The 19045-nt window shown below is 48.4% G+C and overlaps 1 protein-coding gene across 1 annotated transcript in view; it reads right to left on the bottom strand.

Moving 5' to 3' along the window:
• The window catches only part of Dgat2 (diacylglycerol O-acyltransferase 2), a 31465-nt gene extending 14963 nt beyond the window's left edge, over positions 1-16502 (bottom strand). Inside the window, exons 1-2 of the mRNA XM_090348439.1 lie at positions 16185-16502; positions 2666-2794 (exon numbers count right to left, since the gene is read on the bottom strand). Of these exons, the coding sequence (XP_090204565.1) occupies positions 2666-2794; positions 16185-16305 (250 nt within the window). The 5' untranslated portion in view covers positions 16306-16502. The remainder of the gene's footprint in view (positions 1-2665; positions 2795-16184) is intronic.
• Positions 16503-19045: the final 2543 nt, after the last annotated feature.

Genomic DNA, 19045 nt, shown 5'->3' with positions numbered 1-19045 from the left:
TGCTACCTGAGCCATAGCACTGCTTCCAGCTTTTTCTGTTTATTTGATACTGAGGAATCGAACCCAGAGCCTATTATATCCTAGGCACTACCACTACCACTAAGCCACAAACTCAACCCAGTTATTTTTTAAATAATGTTACTCTAGAATGCATCTTTCCAGATGATGATTAAGAAGCTAATAAAAAATGTTGCCATGTCTTACAGCAGTTTAATAAAAAGAATTAGTAAGCATTATTCCTGCTTCTAGATTTTTTAAACTATAAAAATCTACAAGTTTAAAACTTTGGGGGGGGCAATACTATGGCTTGAACTCAGGGCTTCATGCTTGCTAGGTGGGAAATCTTACCACCTAAGCCATGCCTTAGCCCTTTTTACTTCAGTTATGTTTCATATAGGATCTTGCAGTTCTTGACTAGAATGGCTGGACCATGATCCTCTTTCTTATCTTATCCCTTGCTTGTAGCTGAGATTACAGAAATGACCATCACATCTAGCTTGCTTGTTGATATGGGATTTCAATTACTTTTAACTAGGCAAGTCTTGAATCTCCATCTTCATTTCCTTCCATTGAATATCTGGATTACAGTCACAAGCCACTATACCTGACCTACCGAATACATTAGATTCTTATATCACTGGCACTGGTTTCTGTTGAAACCTAATGTTCTCTGTATAGTATTATTCCACATTTAAAAACAAAAAGAAAAAAGCTGGAGGTGTGGCGTAGTGGAGTACCTGCTTGTAAGTAAAGTCCTGGGTTCAAACTCCAGCATCATCAAATAAAAATAAAATAAAACAAAATAAAGCCTGGCCTTGGTGGCTTATGTCTATAACCTTAGCTGAGATCTGAGGGTCACAACTTGAAGCCAACCCAGATAGGAATGTCTATGAGACACTTATCTCCAATTAATCACCAAAAAGTTGGAAGTGGAGCACTGGTAGAGCACCAGCCTTGAACAAAAAAAAGCTGAGGGACAAGACCTAGGTCTTGAACTCAAGCCCCAATGGTGGCACAAAAGAAAGAGGGTGGGGCAGCATTCACTGGAATATCAGAAGGCTCCATGGTACAACAAATAGTAAAAGCTCTGGTCCAGCCAGGGGCAGGTTGGGGATAGGTGGGGCAGCTTTGCAATACCAGGTCAGCCTCTGCAGGCAGGTGTGGGATGCTGCTTCAGAATAGTAATTAGCAGAAGCTTAGCAGACCTGCCCATCCCCACCTAGGCCTGACTCCCACTTACAGGAGGATGTTGGGGAGACTCGCTCAGGCAGGTTTCTGGGCTGTGGTTGGACCTGCTTGATTGTTAACCTACAGCTTGGGGCCAGACCCCATCGGCTGCAGCGTGGGTTGAGGCTACACAAGCTACTCAAAACCTGACCCACTAAAACAGAGCATAGTGGCTTCTGAGTGCATGTGGGGACAAAGGAGAGCTGGTGGAGCAGTCTAATCAGGGGGCTGGTGTCCTTGATTTAAGTTGCTCTATTCTCTAAATCTCTGCTCCTTCTTTTTCTAGGGCTGTTGTCCCTGTAAGAGTCTGAGGACAGGTAAAGAACTACATGGTTTTGCATATAAGCTTGCATCTGGGAAGTCAAACTATGGCTCAAAGTGGTCAAGTGCTAGCATAAAAGCTCAAGGACAGTGCCCCAGCCCTGAATTCAAGCCCCACAACAGATAAAATACATAGATTAAATCCTGCATCTAATTTCAGAGGTTCAGTGACTCCCTAAAGAGGCACTAGGTTTTCATTCAAACCTCACCATTTAATGAGTATCAGTCCTGGGCTGTCACTGAACCCCTCGATGAGTTCTGCTTTAGAGGGGACATATCAAGGGCCTGATACATTGAGGGATTTGTCTTTCCTGCTGTAGGTGTTAACACCTGCTAAGCACCAGCAGCTTAGATAGCAGGCTGAGCAGGCCACTCAGAGGGCCATGCCACAGACACAGGAGGCAGTGTGGCAGGCTGGCTTGTACTGACATGTTCGGGAAGCGACCTGCTGTGTCGGGTACACAAGGCCTGGGAAGAAGTTTACAGGAGAGCAAGACATGCCCTCCTTCTAGATCCTATCTGCTCCTGGCTGAGATGGCAGCCAGGCAGTGAGGCTCCTGGCCAGAATATATTTAGCAGAGAGGAGAAGGACTGGGACGGTCGTCTCGGGGGTGCTCCCTTAACTAAAGCTCTCCTACAGTTGAAGCTATACTACCATACTCTCTTCCCTTTACCTCCTTTCTACAAAAGCAACATGCTCTCACAGTCAGAAGGAGAATGTGCAGGGCTCAAGTCTCCTGTACAAGGTCTCAGAGCTATTTGTTAACAGTCAGGCCTTAAATCAGGCACCAGATACCCAAAAGGCAAAACAATGTGCCTCATGGAAAATTTTGTGAGTGGCACAGGGTTTGGGGGCGGGGGGAGGTCCCACAAGCCCTTATTCCGGTGGCTTTGGCTAAGCTGCCTACTTCTAAGCTGAAAGCGTTTCTCCATCTGCAAAATGGATCACAGCACCTCCTCCCACACTCTCCTCAGGCATGCTTAGGAATGGAGTACTTAAACCAGAGACCCAAAGGTGGAAGAAAGTGGGAAGAGACTGTGGGAAGGTTGCTTCTGCTCTAACCTCTGTTGAGACGGTCTCATCCACACACCCACTCTCCCTCCCAGCCACACTGACCCAGCACGAGGAAGGACAGGACCCACTGTAGTACAGAGATGACCTGGAGCTGCTTTTCCACTTTGGACCTGTTGAGCCAGGTGATGGAGAAGAGGTCCTGGAGGGCAGAGAGGATGCTGGAGCCAGTACCTGCGGCAGAGGGAGATGTCAGTTAAATGCCACTCTTTCTTCCATTTTCAGGGTTCCCAATACCAACCCAACATTCTGCAGGTACCTTCACAGATATGAGAACATGGGTCACAGAGTCAGACACTGTCGCTGGTCTCTACATGGGCACAGTGAGCATGGCATCCCCTCTCAGCATCACTGGGAGATCACACAGACAAGCTGGGCCTTGGCTAATCCTCTATAATGGCCAGTTCTATGCTCTCAACTCTGCTCCCAACACCTCTCTCTATCCTTTATCTGCACCAGCACAAATATTTAATCTTTGCTGCCTGGGAGATCAGGGACAGAGGTTCAACATGTGATTTGCAATGTTTTGGTTTTTGGGGCCAACTCTACTTTGAGCATCAGTAACCCCTGTCCGGGACTGATGCTCCTGCTTCTACCCCAATACCAGTAGTCCCTCACCTCATCACGTGCAGAGAGATTTCCTTTCATCAGCACAGTGCCCACAGGGGCAGAGGACTTCAGGCAGCCTAGAGCTATTCTTTGTTATCAAGCAAGTGCCAGGTCTAGAGGTCAGGACAAGATGTGCCCACTTAATTGCCTCTGTGGCTGTACCCCCAGGATGATGTCCTGCTGGAGTGCACTGGGTAAGAACACAGCAAGGTCTGTAGGCCACACCTACTTCTTCTAGCCCTAGAATAAAGCAAGGCCAGTTCACACTCTTCCCTCCCTGAGCCAAGCTGTGAGCCCTTTGCCTAGCACATCTTCACTGAGAGCCTATTGTGAGCTACCCAAGCACTCCTTCCACCACACACTGCTCAAAACTCAGGATGTGACTCAGACACAGACTTCTCCTTGAGGGTCTTATAACCTCTCGCCTTACCCTATAAGCAAATAAAGAGGCTAGGTTCCCTGCCACTCCAGAGGATTGGTCTATAATCCAGTCCCTACCTATCAAAATCCCATCTTAAGACTGGCCCATCAACACACACTGGAGTCCAAGGGCCCTCTAGATTCAATCAGCAGAGCCCAATAGACACCGAGGCGCAGAAATTAGAACTATCTACTTCAAGGTCACCCAGGTATGGTAGGCATTAGGTATGAGGAGTGTGAGAAGAGACCTGGATAAGCCAGAGGGGGAGGGGGAATGAGGCCCAAACCAGGCTCTTAGCTGCCAAGTGGCCATGTCACCTTCCAGCTGCCATAGCCATCAGTGATAGACTAATGATAGGCAAGTCAATAGTAGGCCAGTGTCCTCTCTGGAAAGGGGACAGAAAGCACTTTCTACTCAGTGTGGTCCAGGAACACAACAGCCTCAGTATTACCTGTAAACTGGCTAGAGCTGCCTGGATCTACTCAGGCAAATACTTTTGACAAGTTCTGGAAAACAGGACTTGTCAAATCTAATCTGTCAGGCAGAATAAGACTGGGAGACCGAAGATAGTAGGGGATCCTCCTGCTGCCAGGATCCATCCCCAAGGCCAGCACCAGAGACTCACTTCTGAGAAGGCAAACCAGGCTGCAACTAATGTAGACCCTGTCTTTGGGTCAGGACTAGCCAACTGTGTCTGGTGACAGCACTTTGGCTCAGGAGTAGCCATGCAGAAATTTCTTACCAGTGACACACCCCACCAGAAACACCTGAGAAAACCTAAAAATTCTCCCTCTGCCTCATTTGAATCTCCCTACTAAGCTTATTAGAGTCAGAGGGAAGGAACTCACAACCCATGTTGTTCAACCTTCACCTCATTTTACCAAGGAAACCTCAGAGCCAGAGAGCTGTGTCCCAAGTCCTGAGCCAGAGCCCAGGCAGACTCTGCCAGAGCCCAGGCAGACTTTACCATCAGTCAATTCTGTTCTCACACTAACATACCCAGCCTCAACCACTGCCCGGAATTCACCGTGCCATCCAGGTGAGAATGCAGACTAGGGGACATGGTAGGGAGTAGAGAGGGGGGAGAGAAGAGCTAGTATTACTGTGTAAGGCAGTGGTGGCTGCCTGTAGAAGGGTAACGGGCTGTGGCTCTGCATGGCTTAGCTGAGTAACTAGCCTATTCACAGATGCTGAACCCCAGGCCCCAATGGAAGCCCCCAATGGGCCTAAGTGAGTCACTGCTCCACCCTGCTGTGTCCACTGAGGATGAACAATGACAGAAAGTTCATCTTTCTAAATCACAAGTGGCCAGCATTTCTTCCAGGAAGCCGTCAGAGGTAGAGCATCTGTCCTCTGAGAACTCTATGGGCAATATAAACCTAGAGCTGGCAGGGGCTACCTGTCTACCTAGAGCAAGGAAGTCAGGAGGAACTAGCATAAAGTCCCTTGTGTTGTGCTCATTGCCTAGTGCAAGTTAATTCTCATATGAGATCCAGAGCTGCCTAAGTCTAGGCCTCTCTGATGCCCATCTAGGTCTGCAGTGCCCTGCCAGAGCTTGACATGGAACAGGTACTCAGAAAGTTTGCTAAGAGAAAAGGCAGTTTCTGCTTTGGACATTCCACAGGCCCCATGGGCTTCATGCAGGGCCAAGTCCAAGGGGCCCACAGAACTTCAGCCTCCAAAACCCTTGCCCAGGCGTGCAGACTCCTGTTCTTGATATCATCACCCAAAACATCTCAGCAAGACAGTAACAGAGCGGGGCTCTGCCCAAATGTGCCTCAAGAGATCTTAAGAGAGATCCGTTCACTGGACAAACTACATGTGCTCTTCAATTTAGGAATGATAGAGAGGGAGGGGGAGACATAAAGAAGTCCAAGAAACTTCCTAGCCATCCAGAAAGTAGTTTCCTCCCCTTTAGTCAGGTCTGGTGTGTCCCATAGCTCTCCCTGGAAAGGTAGAGAAGCCACAGGACTGACAATCTCACTTTATAGAGAGAAAACTGAAGCAGAGTAAAGCAAGAGAGATTAATCTTTCACAGTGGAAAGCTGGGTCCAGGTTTCTCAACATTTCTACAATATCATGTCACTGAGGACTGACTACACAGCCATCTACACACAGGTTCTAGAAAGACACCAGCTAAGGAGGGATGCTCACTCTGCCCCACACTAGGTCATATGCACGAGGCAGTCTCATGGAAACACTGTAAAGCCCACTTAGGTTTTCCCACCACAGATTACCTGCTACCAGCTTGATATTAGAGCTGTCTGTGGCCCTAGGCCAAATAGCTATGGATTACCTGCTGCCACTGGAGCTGCACACAACAGGCCAGGCAAGACTTGGGTGGTGGCAGGTGTGTTGCAACCTTGTCTTATATCTGATAATCAGAGTGACCAGGGAAGCCACACCCGAGTGCTAATGAAACCAGAGTTTCCTAGGCTCTCCCTACACTTGCCTAAAAGTGCCAGAGTCTAAACAGCCCCTTAGACCTGAGGAAGGACTCCAGTCAGTCTTTCCTGCCTAACGTTAGCTCACCTAACCTCTCCTTCACTTCACTTATCTGCCCCCGGATAAAGGAGAGGAAACCCCACAGGACTGCAGGAGAGACAAAGGAGAGGTGAAGCGTGTGAGAGACACGTGGCATTTGCTAGGTGAGACTGGCACTGCTGCTCCATGTGGCTGAGTGGGAAGGGTATAAACGGTGAGCAATCAACTTGTCAAGACTGCATATGTCAAGGCTTCCCATTAAGAGGTAAGAGAGTGAAGGCTGCAGCAGGGAGGCATCAAAAAGGCCCTGCCTGAGGCCTCTCTATGGCAAGCTTAGAAGAAAAGAGGAGAGAGAACACTGTGGTCAGGGGAACTGCCCCAAAGATGGATACACAAAAGCCCAAGAAAGAGTAGGGGGAGGGTAGTCAGGATTACATAGGAGAGAAGGTGAGAATAGAGAAGTAGGACTGAGCAATCCAGGGTGGTTTCCTGGAGGAGGTGGCTGGAGACAGAAGCAAAGCACTTAGAAGGTGCTAAGGATTCATGGCAAACTCTAGGGAAAGAAAGAGCCAGGAAGCAGCAGATGGTGTTCTGCCTGTGAAGAAGCTCAGATTGGGCTGAGGGGAAGAGAAAGCAGGCACATGCTAACATGTGGTGGAATAAAGAAAAGGAATTGGGGGCAAGACAGAGCCAGGAATAGAGAGTCTCTCGAATGAGAGAGAAGGTGCTGAGCACACAGGAAAACATGCAGACAGGTAGCAGGGTAGCAGGAAGACAGCCCAGGCTGTTTCCTTTGCCACCTCTACCAGTATTTATGGAAGGAAGAGATATACCATCCCAGAGAAGGTGCAGGGATAGGAGTCAGGAAAATTGGTTCCTAATGTGCAGGAAGTGTGGCCTGGATGAGTCACTTCCTATACAAGCCTCAGTTTCCTCATCTGCATAGTGAGACTAATATCCACCTGGCCAGATTGTGAAGAGAATTACAGGAGATAATGTGTAGGAAAAAGCATCATAAAAAAGTAAAGATCTGTGTGAATGCCAGTTAATTATCAAGTGAGCCTTGGTGTCCTCTCAGGTCTAATGTTTATGACAACACCTGCCCTGACTTGGAGCAAAGGTATGGGAAAGATACTGCATTCAAGCCCTGGCTCCTTTGCTTCCCACTGTGGGGCCTTGAAAACCATTCTCTCAAGACCCACTGTCCTTCCTTACCACACAGGATCCTTACAAGATTCCAAAGAATGGGAGGAAAAAGGCCCAAGCAGTGTCTCACTAGGGAAGCAGGGAGGTGGAAATGGCCCTTTGGGCTCCCTAAGTAATGTAGCATCCTGTTTATACCCCAAGCCCAGGGATGGCTCATTTGGACTCATCTGTAACCAAGTACAGATAAATGTGCATGGGACTGGAGACCATTATATCAACCCCCTTGGGCATAATGTCTGGCCCAGGGAGGTCTAGGAAGTAATCCCAAATTCAGAAAAGATGCCTTTTCTTTGAAGCCAGAATTAAGCTGTCTCTTAGGGGCCCCCAGTTAGCCCCTTTCAGTGAAGTCTACATGTGATGATGACAGGGACAGACATGCAGAACTGCCTACTGTGGAGAGTTAGACTTGCTATTATTAGGGTCCTAGTTCAGGGCAGGTCTGTTCAGTGCCTTGCCATATAGTACGCCAGAGACTTCTTCCTCTAGGAGTCTCCTGTTCTCCCGGTCCTCCCTGCCTTCAGTACCCCTAGAAAAAGTCCTCTCACCTCGAAGTCTAGTTTGGCCAGTCATTCTGCACACACTGAACCAGTGAGCACCGAGTCCTTCCTGCCCAGGTTAGACTGGCTACGCCCAGTGTGAGCCCCACCTCACTCCTATAATCAATCTTTCTCAACATAGGCGAGGGTGTGTGTTTGTCTTCAAGAAGCTAGGTCTCTTTCATCTGAGAATTCCAACAGGGAGCAGGTACAGGATTATGTTTACTAAATGAATGCTTGAAAATATGGTGATGAATAAACAGGGCTTGGACAAGAACAGATAAGCCTACTTCATGGTGGATTGGCCAGAGGAATTAGGAAGGAAGGGACCCTCCTAGCTGGAGGGGTATAGGCTTGAGTGAAAGATGGGGAGAATAAGAGAAGGATGGAACCCAATACTCCATTCATTCTCAGTGCCTTCTACGTGCTGCATTCTGCTCTGGGAGCTAAGCTTCCCAATGTTTTTTGGCATTTGCTAGCAAGGGTGGGGAAACTATCTTCTACCAAGAGATAATTAGATTTTTTTAAACATCATAAAGTCATATAAATTATTAATATGGGCAGACCGTGTTAGGCAGCTCATGAAAAGCATATATGTCTGCTTGTTGTGTACCAAATGATTCCACTGGACTTTATACAGCCTGGGGATTGTCAACAGGTTGAGAACTGTTTGCGAGTGTGAGTGTGTGTGTCCTGGGGCTTGAACTCAAGGACTGGGCACCACCCCTTGAGCTTTTTTGCTCAAGACGTACATTCTATCACTTGAGCCACAGCTTTACTTCTGGCTTTTTGGTGATTAATTAGAGATGAGTCTCTTGGACTTTCCTGCCTAAGCAGGCTTTGATCTCAGCCTCCTAACTAGCTAGGATTACAGGTGTGAGCCTGTGAGATCTTCTTGAATCTGGCACCCAGTATGGCTGGGGAAACAAGGTGGTGAAACCTACATCTAGGGCCAGCCAGGCTAGGCACCAAGGAGAAGGCTCCAATCCAGCCTTCTTAGGGAAGTAATAACTCAGCTGTGATGCTAAGCTGGTAAGGGGGATGCAAGGAGTCAAGTGTCCAGGTAGTAGAGCCCTGTCCATGGTGTAGGCAAAGGCCTTGCGAGGAAATACAAGTTTAAGGCCGAAATGTAAGCAGTTCCATTGCCTGAAAAACAGACCGTGGGAGCAGAGAGGGAGATGTGAAGGACTGGAAGGAAGGCCATAGAGTGCTGACCTCCACCCTGAAAGCAGGGAGGACAGCCAGCCACTGCCCCAGTCCCTGCAACTTCAGATGGAACAGACAGCTAATCATTCATTCGGTCACAACACATTGCTGAGTCCTTTTCTGCAAAGACTAGCAATTTCCTTTGAGGGTTCTGTTTTGGAAATTAGGTGTCATTAAACAGGGTCCACTGGGACATCTGGCCTACAGAAGAAACCAAAATAAGAGAAATACAACTTGCAGGCAGTCTTGAGGCTTACCTCCTCAATTCTGGGTCTCCACAGACTTGATGGGGACATGGGCTTCTTCCTCTCCTCTCTACATCTTTTTCCTTGGCACTAAATTAATGGAACAGCTGAAGTCTGAGGCCTTGCCAAGTTGAACCTTCTGTGATCTGCTAGAATTTACCAATCATTATTTTTATTTTTATTTTTTTTTGTGGGTCTTGGGGCTTGAACTCTGCCTGGGCATTGTCCCTGAGCTCTTCAGCTCAAGGCTACTGTTCTACCCTTGAGCCAAGCCCCACTTCCCCTTTTCTAGAGATTAAATGGAGATAAGAGTTTCAGGCCTTTTTGTGTCTGAGCTGGCTTTGAACTTTAATCCTCAGATCTCAGCCTCCTTAGTAGCTAGGATTACAGGTGTGAGCCAGGCTCCAATCATTATTTTTAATCCATAAAAGATCCTCCTAAATAAAGAGAACACTGACCCTTCTTGGCTACTCCAGTGGCACGGGTCTTCCCATGTTCTGTTTTCATAAAGGAAGGTAGAGGTTCAGGTGGTAAGCCCAAAGAAATGGGCTTCATAGGATGTCATGTTCTGGACACCCTAGAGCTACAGCTAGGACTGTGATACAATGGCTGAAGACCACAATGGTCCGCCTTCTCCACCCCTACCTTCTGATCCAGAACATTCAAGAATACTGGAGTAGGAGGGAGCACCATGGCAACACTGTTAGCTGGCATATGCGTCACCACGCAGTCCTCAAAATAGGCCCCTGTGACAATCTACAGCAAATGTGGGGAGGCAGGTTCTTGTGGAGTGCTTACCTGGGCCCCAAGCAAGAACAAATTCCATTTCCACATTTGACACAGAGACAAGAATGAGGAAGTGTGGCCCAGAGCAACCAAGGCAGGACTAGCATCATCACACTTTTCCAGCAGAGTGGGAAAGAACACTAGAGGACAGCAAACAGCATCACGGAGCTGAGGGTCTCACCCAAGGCCACACAGGGAGTATATGCAGAGCACAAGGCTCCTGGTCTAGACTTCCACTGAGAACTTCTAAAGGCTCTAACAACAGGAGCTTAGGCTTCCTGTTCCTATGAGGCTCTCAGGTTCAGCACCATAACTAAAAGGCTACCTTTGCTGTACTGTTGTTCATTTTGTACAGCAGAGGACTGAGAGTGGCTTGCTGAGGATGCAGGACACCTCAGTAGCAGGACAGGGATGTACATACCTTAGATTCAAGTATCAGTAGGGCCAGTGGCCAATCAAACTCTTACCACCAAAGGACTACCACAGGTTCCTCCCCAGGTAAGTTACTGCAGAACTGTACATAGTAGCATCCTGTCTCCTTTGTCTCTGCCTCTCTATACCAGGACCAGAGCCCAAGTTGGACAATACAGGTCTATAGTGAGTCTGCACATGCTTTATTTCTATCCTCCTATACTTGGATATTCTGATTTGTTTTTCTAAGACAAAAGATGCCTGGGCATCTTTCAAGATTCACACTAAAGATTACTTCTTTCAGCAATTTCCCTTGATTTCTGATTTAGTTTCTTCACCTCCTACTTTTAGTTCCCACTTCTTCCTTCTCTGACAGTGTTTGGCTGGCTGATCCTCTCTATTCCCTCTGTACACATCCCCCCCCCCAACCCTGCTGCCGCCAGGGTTCTATTTCTCAAAGGCTGGTATGCTGGTAGACACACGGGGAAGTTTTCTCAATGAACTAGAGACATGTTCCCACCTCAACAATGAAGATATAGATTTTCGGAGCAGAGGCAGCACTATCCACAAGCCAGCTGGGACTGACAGCACATCTCACAGGACAATGGCACAAAACTATTAAGTTAGTTTATGAAGCACTTGCCCACTCACTTTCTGAGAGTCTAGGATTTCTGATTATTTTGGTGATGGGAGGCTCCAAGATGCCAGAAAAGCAGTGAGTTACCCAGCCATGTGTCAGAGAAAAAGCAGGGCAGGGATCTTGGATCTGGGCTTCTAAGTGCTAGAAACTGTGAGGTAAACCATGATAAGTGTGGTTTCACCCACCAGGTGCTGATCCCCGCAGTCAGCTCACCAGAGTGTGGGGGTCTCTGGGGAAGCACACAGCTTCAGCCCCAGTCACTAGCAGAAGAAGAGGAGACTTGGGGAAAGCTACCAGCAAGGCTTTCTGACAAGAGGACCAGGAAATCCCATTAATGAGTCATTCATTTTAACAAATATTTACTGAGCACCTACTACCTGTGGCAGAGTACTTAGATGCTAGAAACCCAACGTTGAGGAAGAACAGACAGGGTACCTTTGACAATTTTTTTTTTTTTGCCAGTCCTGGGGCTTGAACTCAGGGCCTGAGCACTGTTCTTGGTCTTTCTCAAGGCTAGCGTTCTGGCACTTGAACCACAGCACTATTTCCGGCTTTTTTTCTTGTATATGGTACCAAGGAATCGAACCCAGAGCTTTGTGCATGCCAGGCAAGCACACTACCACTAGGCCATGCTCCAGGCCCCGCAAGTGTTGACATTCTTATGTTACAAATACCTAAACAGATACACAGGATTTTAAGGTAATGGTAAGGGATATGTGGTGAGATTGGGATGGGTGGGGGGAGGGTTCTTCTGGGGTGGTGTGGCTAGGGAAGGTTTCTGAAAGAAGTCTGAATATCCAGAAGGCAGACCTGCAAAGATCTGGGCAGGAAGCAGTAGGTGCAAAGGCTTTGAGATGGTCTGGTGGACAGGAGGTTGTGAGGTGGTGGTGGCTGCTCATGTGGACTCAGAGGCCCTGAGGTGGAATTTAGGATTAAAGTATGGGGAGAGCAGGTAGCAGCAAGCAGTTCATCTGGCAACCAAGGCTCTGGTGGAGGGTGGGGAAGGGGGAGGTATCTCCATGCACCACTAGAGCTCAAGCTTGGGAAAGAGGAGCTGCCTGCCATCAACAGCTCATTCATGCCACTCATTCAGCAAATTGCAGAACACCCACAATGAGCAGTGCTTAGCCCTTCCTGGGCCCCACACCACTCTTTAATGGTGCAGGGAGGTTAACCACACACTTGGGCTCTAGGCTGGCTCTCACACATCTGAATAAGTCTCTTCTCTCTGGGGATTTCAGCATTCCCATCTGTGCCATGAGGGTTGGGCCAGATCCAGCAACAACAGATATGACTCAAATACTTGCTGTGGAATTTAAAGGGAGGTGTGTGGGGATAAGGCATGATTTCCACACTGGCTATTGAGTCATCTGCCTGCTAATAAAATAAAAACTGTTGGCCCTCCTTTCCCAGTCCTTCCTTGCCACTACAGATAACTCCGAAGTATATAACTGGGAAAGTGATGGGGGTAAAGCTATATAGATTTGAGGAAGCGGGGAACATGAGAGTGAGATTCTCATTCTGATTCAGTTCTACAGTTCTGACCATTTTTCACTCCCTCTCTGAAGTCTTGCTTCAGGCCCCCAGGGATGGGAAGAAGGATGAAACACTCTTCCAACCCACTCCCCCTACCCCAGCTTATGAGGTCACCCAGCAACTGGGGGCCAGAAATTTGGCCTAATGGTAGAGTGCTTGCCTAGCATGCACAAAGACTCAGGTTCAATTCCTCAGTATCACATATATAGAAAAAGCCAGAAGTGGTGCTATGATTAGAGTGGTAGAGTGCTAGCCTTGAGAAAGCTCAAGAACAGTGCTCAGGCCCTTGAGTTCAAGCCCCAGGACAGGCAAAAGAAAAAAAAATAAATCCTTTACTGTATTCATACCTGCCCCCTATAATACATCCTTTTCTTCAGTTTGGCTCTTTGGAGCCAACAGACATCAGCTTAGAATTTTACCTGCACCATGTGCATGGTCCTGTGTTGAACTTTGAAGATACAGACAAGGGGCTCTGGCCTAAAGAGTGCAAGTAACACACACCACATTAGCCATGAGTGCACACACAACTAACTAGAGCTTCCACACCTGGACCAGGGAAGCACTGCAGATATTAGAAAATACCAACACAAGGCTGGGAATGTGGCTTACTGGTAAAGTGCTTGCCTAGCATGTATGAATCCCTGGGTTCGATTCCTCAGTACTATATAAACAGAAAAAGCCAGAAATGATGTTGTGGCTCAAGTGGTAGAGTGCTAGCCTTGAGCAAAAGAAGCTCAGGGACAGTGCCTAGGCCCTGGTTTCAAGTCCCAGGACTGGCAAAAACAAAACAAAACATAAATTACCCCTACTACTGCCCCCCAATATATAGCCATCACCCACTCTCCTTCAAAGAAATCAGACACCAAGGTATATTTTGTTATCACTCACCCAGCTCTGCACTTCCCTTCATAGAATCCATGGGCTCTCCTTGAATACTACCACCAACAAGTGTTCACATCATGTTAAAGCAGTGAGGAAATTATCTACAGAGGCAAACTAGGCCACTAGGGTGTGTCTTCAAAAACCAAGGATGTAGGATAGGTGCAACGAAGATGTGAAGATAACCCAAATTTGCTTTAGTACCCTCCCCTACCCCACCTAGTCTTTTATTAAAGTAAATCTCAGAGCTGAACTGACTGGTTTGCATTTCATCTCAGTCCTTACTATATTCCACGATGGAAAATTCTTGCACCCAGTTTTTAAAATTCATATTTCTAGCAACATGGGAAATTCTGGTCAAAACCATCTTCTGGGGCTGGGAATGTGGCCTAGTGGTAGAGTGCTCTCTTAGCATGCACAAAGCCCTTGGTTCGATTCCTCGGTACCACATACATACAAAAAGCTGGAAGTGGTGCTGAGGCTCAAGTGGCATAGGGCTAGCCTTGAGTAAAGTGTCCAAGGACAGTGCCCAAGCCCTGAGTTCAAGCCCATGACTGGCAAAAAAAAAAAAAAACAAATAACAACCTTCTGGAGTATAAGTTCTCTTTTGTGGCCTGGGAGTTTGGCCTGGTGGTAGAGTGCTTGCCTAGCATGCATGAAGACCCGGGTTCTATTGCTCCATGCCACATACACAGAAAAAGCCGGAATTGGTGCTGAGGCTCAAGTGACAGAATGCTAGGTTTGAGGAAAAAGCCCAAAGACAGTGCTCAGGCCCTGAGTTCAAACCCCAGGACCGGCAAAAAAAAATTTCTTTTGTAACAAACTTTAAAATTTGAAAACTAAGGTCACAGGCGCCTGGAAGACATAGCTCACAGCCTGTGGACTGCAGAGTCTCGGAAGGGATCCTGAGGAAGAATCACCACAGAGAAGATTTCCTATTCCATTATCCAAAGACAAAAACATTGTAAACACATGCATGTGGGCAATCCTTTCTTTCCCTGGTAGTGCATCAAAGGGCACGGTGAACAGAGCACACTAAAAAGAGGCTGTCAGAGATTATTGGCTGGTGGGTAGGACAGATAAGGCTGCTCACACTAGGATGGGGAAAGAAGCTCTGTACTTCTCCAAGGGCAATGAGAAGAGCCCAAGGAACAATGTCAATGTTAAGACAGCGAAAGAGAGACTGATCATTCCAGCCAGAATATTAGAAGTGATTTGATTAGCAGCAAGAAATACTCATGATGTAACCTTAAGGGGAAAACAGAATTCAGAGCTATATCTACGACATGTTCTATGCATAATATGTTCTATGCATAGAGAAATGCTAATGCTAATAGAAAAGTATCATTGGATAGTTTACTTTTTTTCCCTTGGTGCCAGTCCTGGGCTTGAATGCAGGACCTAGGTGCTGTCCCTAAGCATTTGTGCTCAAGGCTAGCATAGTATCACTTGCACCAGACTGGATTCAAACAATGATCCTCAAATCTCAGCCTGCTGAGTAGCTCAGATTACAAGTACCAGCCACTAGCACCTGGCTTTACCAGAGACCTTTATTTTCTTCTTGTCTGTCTATGTATTAGGATTTTCACTGAAATATTAATTATTTTTTTATGAAGGTGAATAGAGCAGGCAGTTGTTAACCACTAAAGAAAAACATCACCTTAGAGAAGTTCCAAGCATAATGCAGTCTTAGGAAGAGAGTTTTTATGCCAAACAGTCCAAGACAACTGAGATGACCAAGACAACGGAGGGTCGCCTAAATTTGTATTAATTCTCAAGGAGGGAAACTGCCTCAGTTTCTTAAGTGTAGGTAAAGAGAGTGGGAATGCTTTCCTTTGCACAGGAAAAACTCTGACATTTGATTTCATCTCTGCTCCTAATTCACTGAGGATTTCAAGCCCCCACCTTCTAAGTATATCCAGAGTACACCATGCTCAGAGCTGTTACAGAATGGGCTGGGCTCTGCAGCCGGGGCTGGCAGATGGGAGAGGGATATTAGACAGTGCAGACACACCTGTTTTAGCCAGGCATGTACCCCATCCAGTGGCTGCTTCAGGGGATTGCAACACCCTTTCTACCCTGCTGCATTCAGCCTCTCAAGCCAAAGTTGTTCCACCTGGTGAAGACCGAAGGGAGGGAACTGCCCAGGGGTCAGAAACAGTCTGGGGGTGGAGGGGGGTGATGCTGGGGAGGAGCTCAATATTCCGAATACCTGAGAAGGGTGGGTGGTGTCACCCTGATCAGTTGGGGGGACTGGAAGTGATGTAACAGATGTTGCAAAAACCACTGACTGCCAGAATGGAGAACGAACCTAGACCTGAGTAGGTTGCCTGACTGACTGGATCAGGTGGAATAACAAGACGATGGGAGCGGGGACAGTCTCCCCCAAAGAAAAGGAAGACCGCAATTCCAGCGCTCAGCAGGCAGCGGCAGGAAGATCATGAGCTCGAGCGCAGTTTTGGACAGACAGACCCGGCCTCAGGAGAGAGGGAGAGCAAAGGAGGGAAGGGGGAGGAGCTGGGACCTCCTCACTGGCCAGTGCTTCAGCACAGGTGTGCAGTCGCTTATCCCCACGACGAGAGAAAGCCCCCGGTGTGACACTCACCCCATTTTCCAGATCTCTCCGGGGACAGCTCAGCTCCTCCATTCGAGGTTTCGCCCCGGGCAGCGCCGGCCCGGCGCTCGCCTCGCAGGACCCCTGAGTAGGCAGCTATGAGGGTCTTCATGCTGAAGCCAGTGCAGTTCACAACCCGGAGGGAAGCCGCTTCACGCCGCGCCCCTGGCCCATGCCCTGGCCACCGGGGCCAGGGCTTCGCGCAGAGCACGGGAGCCCCGGGGACGGTGCCCAAGCCTTGACGGCCCCGGCACCGGAGCTGGGACGAGTGGCCAGCGGCGGAGCGCCGAGCAGCCGGAAAGCGAGCGAGGCGCGGCCACTGAGCCCGCCGCGGGCTCGGAGCGCGCTTTATAACCTCACAACGGGGCGGGGCGCGACGCGGAGGGGCGGGGCTCGGCGGGGGCGGGGCCCGGCGGGGGCGGGGCTCGGAGGGGGCGGGGCGTTCCGCCCCCACCCCCACCCCGCGGCTCGCCCCATGTCCTCGCCCGGGTGGCATGCCTAGGTGCCGGCTCCGTGCCCTTCCTCCCAGGCCAGTGCCTGGGCCTGTCCTGGGCCAGCTGGACAGAAGAGGACAGAAACCTGGAGGCTGGCTCTCTTTCTCAAGGGGAGCGCCTGGCGATTCCAGATGCCTTCTCAGCTCACCCTCTCGGCCTCCCCCAGAGACATTGGTACGGCCTGGCAGCCAGAACGTGGGCCGGGAAACTGAGCACGTGCAGGGCTGTCCGAGGGCGTTTGGGTGCCCACGTTCCTTTGGCTGTGTCTTCCTGTGGCTGCAGATGCAAAGGCACCTTGGTCATAGTGCTGGGATTAGCTAGGTTAAGGCTGCGCTTCCCAATCACCTACCTTTTCACTTATAAAGAGGCTTCAGAAAGCATCTGCGTGCACGGTTGGATACCCAGGACTCTGTCCTTGGGATGCTCACATAGGTTAGCTGGCCACAGGGAAGACCACCAGTGCTGGGATAGGCAGGAAGCCAGGGGGCTCTGGAACCACAGACAGAGAACCCTGCCTCGCCCTGGACAGGTGTGGGGGGACGGGGAGAGGAGGAACACCTCACAAGGTCTATATACTACAGATTTGGAATCCTACCTAGCATTCAGCTTTGGTCCTGCCATTCTTTTATTTATTTGTTTGTTTGTTTGTTTGTTTGTTTATTTATTGTAGGTCATAGGGTTTGAACTCTGTGCCTGGGCGCTGTCCCTGAGCTCTTCAGATCAAGGCTACCATCCTACCCTTGAGCCACAGCCCCACTTCCTGTTTTCCAAAGGTTAATTGGAGATCAGAGTCTCAGGTCCTTTTGTGCCTAGGCTGGCTTTGAACCTTGATCCTCAGATCTTAGCCTTCTCAGTAGTTAGGATTACAGGCGTGAGCCATGGCTACTGGCTAGGTCCTGTCATTCTTGAGCCTCCGTTTTCCTGTCTGCAAAATAAGAAAAATTATTGTGAGGTACTTGAAGAGCTAAAGAGGTGAATCATGAAGGATGCTTAACTAGGATTGTTCAATTTATTATTATTACTGCCCATGGAGAATAGTTTTGCACACAAAGCATGTAAATACAAGGCAGGACAGGCATATCATTTTAGAAAAAAAAAATCAGCATGTTTGGGGCTGGAGTATTTGGAGCTCAGACAAAGAGGGCAACTAAGACTTGGTCTCAGAAAAGATCTACTGTGTCATTCTTAGACATGAGGTGATAATGGGATTTAGAGAGAGCTTCTAATACTATAGTCATGAGCCTGGCAGGTGGCTCATGCCTATAATCCTAGCTACTTAGGAGGCTGAGATCTGAGGATCGCTGTTCAAAGCCAGCCCAAAGCCAGCCCCAGCACTACAGACTGAGAGACTCTTACCTCCAATACCCCCTCAAGGGTAAGGCAGTAGCCTTGAGCTGAAGAGCTCAGGTACCCAGGCCCAGGGGTAGGGTGGTAGCCTTGAGCTGAAAAGCTCTGGGACAGCACAGAGTTTAAGCCCCACCTCCAACAAAAAGAAAAAATACTTTAGTCATAGTATGGGAGTTAGACAGGAGGGTCTGTAAGCCTGAAGGGTTATGGGGCAGAGCTGGGTGAGAGAGGATGAGCCTCAAGCAAGGCAATAGTCAATGGATTGGAAGAAAGGGCTGGTATCAAGAACACATTGAGTGGCTTATCAGATGTGGGAGCAACAAACTGATTTTTGAAAAAACAGTTTTGGCATGAGCAGACTGGCTGCACTATTAATTGCAGTATAAAAAGAGAGCAAGTCTCTGCTTTTAACTCTCTTTTCACAGGTAAAGGAGAAATTCAAGAGTCACAGTCCCAAGGAAACATGTGACAGATGCTACCCGTGAGACATTTGCATTAATTTAGCTCCCTCAAAGCCACAAGAGTAAATTATCTTGAGAAACTAGAACCCCAAGTCTAAGGCAGGGGTTCAAGCCTACCCTCCTACTTGAGAGGCAGAGATGGAGGATAGTGGCTCAAGGCCCGCTCAGGCCCCCACCCCTCCAAAAATTATTGAGATTTCATCACAACTAATAGCTGAGTGTAGTGATGATCAGAACCTGTCATCACAGCTATGGGGGAAGCACAATATCTGGATAAAGTGATGCATGCCTGTCACTCCAGAACACATAGGAGGAGTGAAGTCCAAACAAGCTGTACATAAATTGAGAACCTATCTCAAAAAGGAACCAATACAAAAAGGGATGGCAGGGTGGGATAGTATAATCTGGAGCAAAGAAGAATGCAGACATGCTGAAGGCACCAGTAGATTCTTGGAGATAAGACACCTGCAGGCCTGAAAGACCACTGTTCGGCTTGTGCCTGCTTTAAAAGGGTCTCTTTGGAGGTGGCATCATGAAATGGAAGTGTCAA

Source organism: Megascapheus bottae, chromosome 16 (genome assembly GCF_031878675.1).
Source record: "Megascapheus bottae isolate mThoBot1 chromosome 16, mThoBot2.hap1, whole genome shotgun sequence".
Classification (NCBI taxonomy): Eukaryota; Metazoa; Chordata; class Mammalia; order Rodentia; family Geomyidae; genus Megascapheus; species Megascapheus bottae.
The sequence above is the reverse complement of the archived record's forward strand: the minus strand, read 5'-3'. Positions and strand labels throughout refer to the sequence as shown.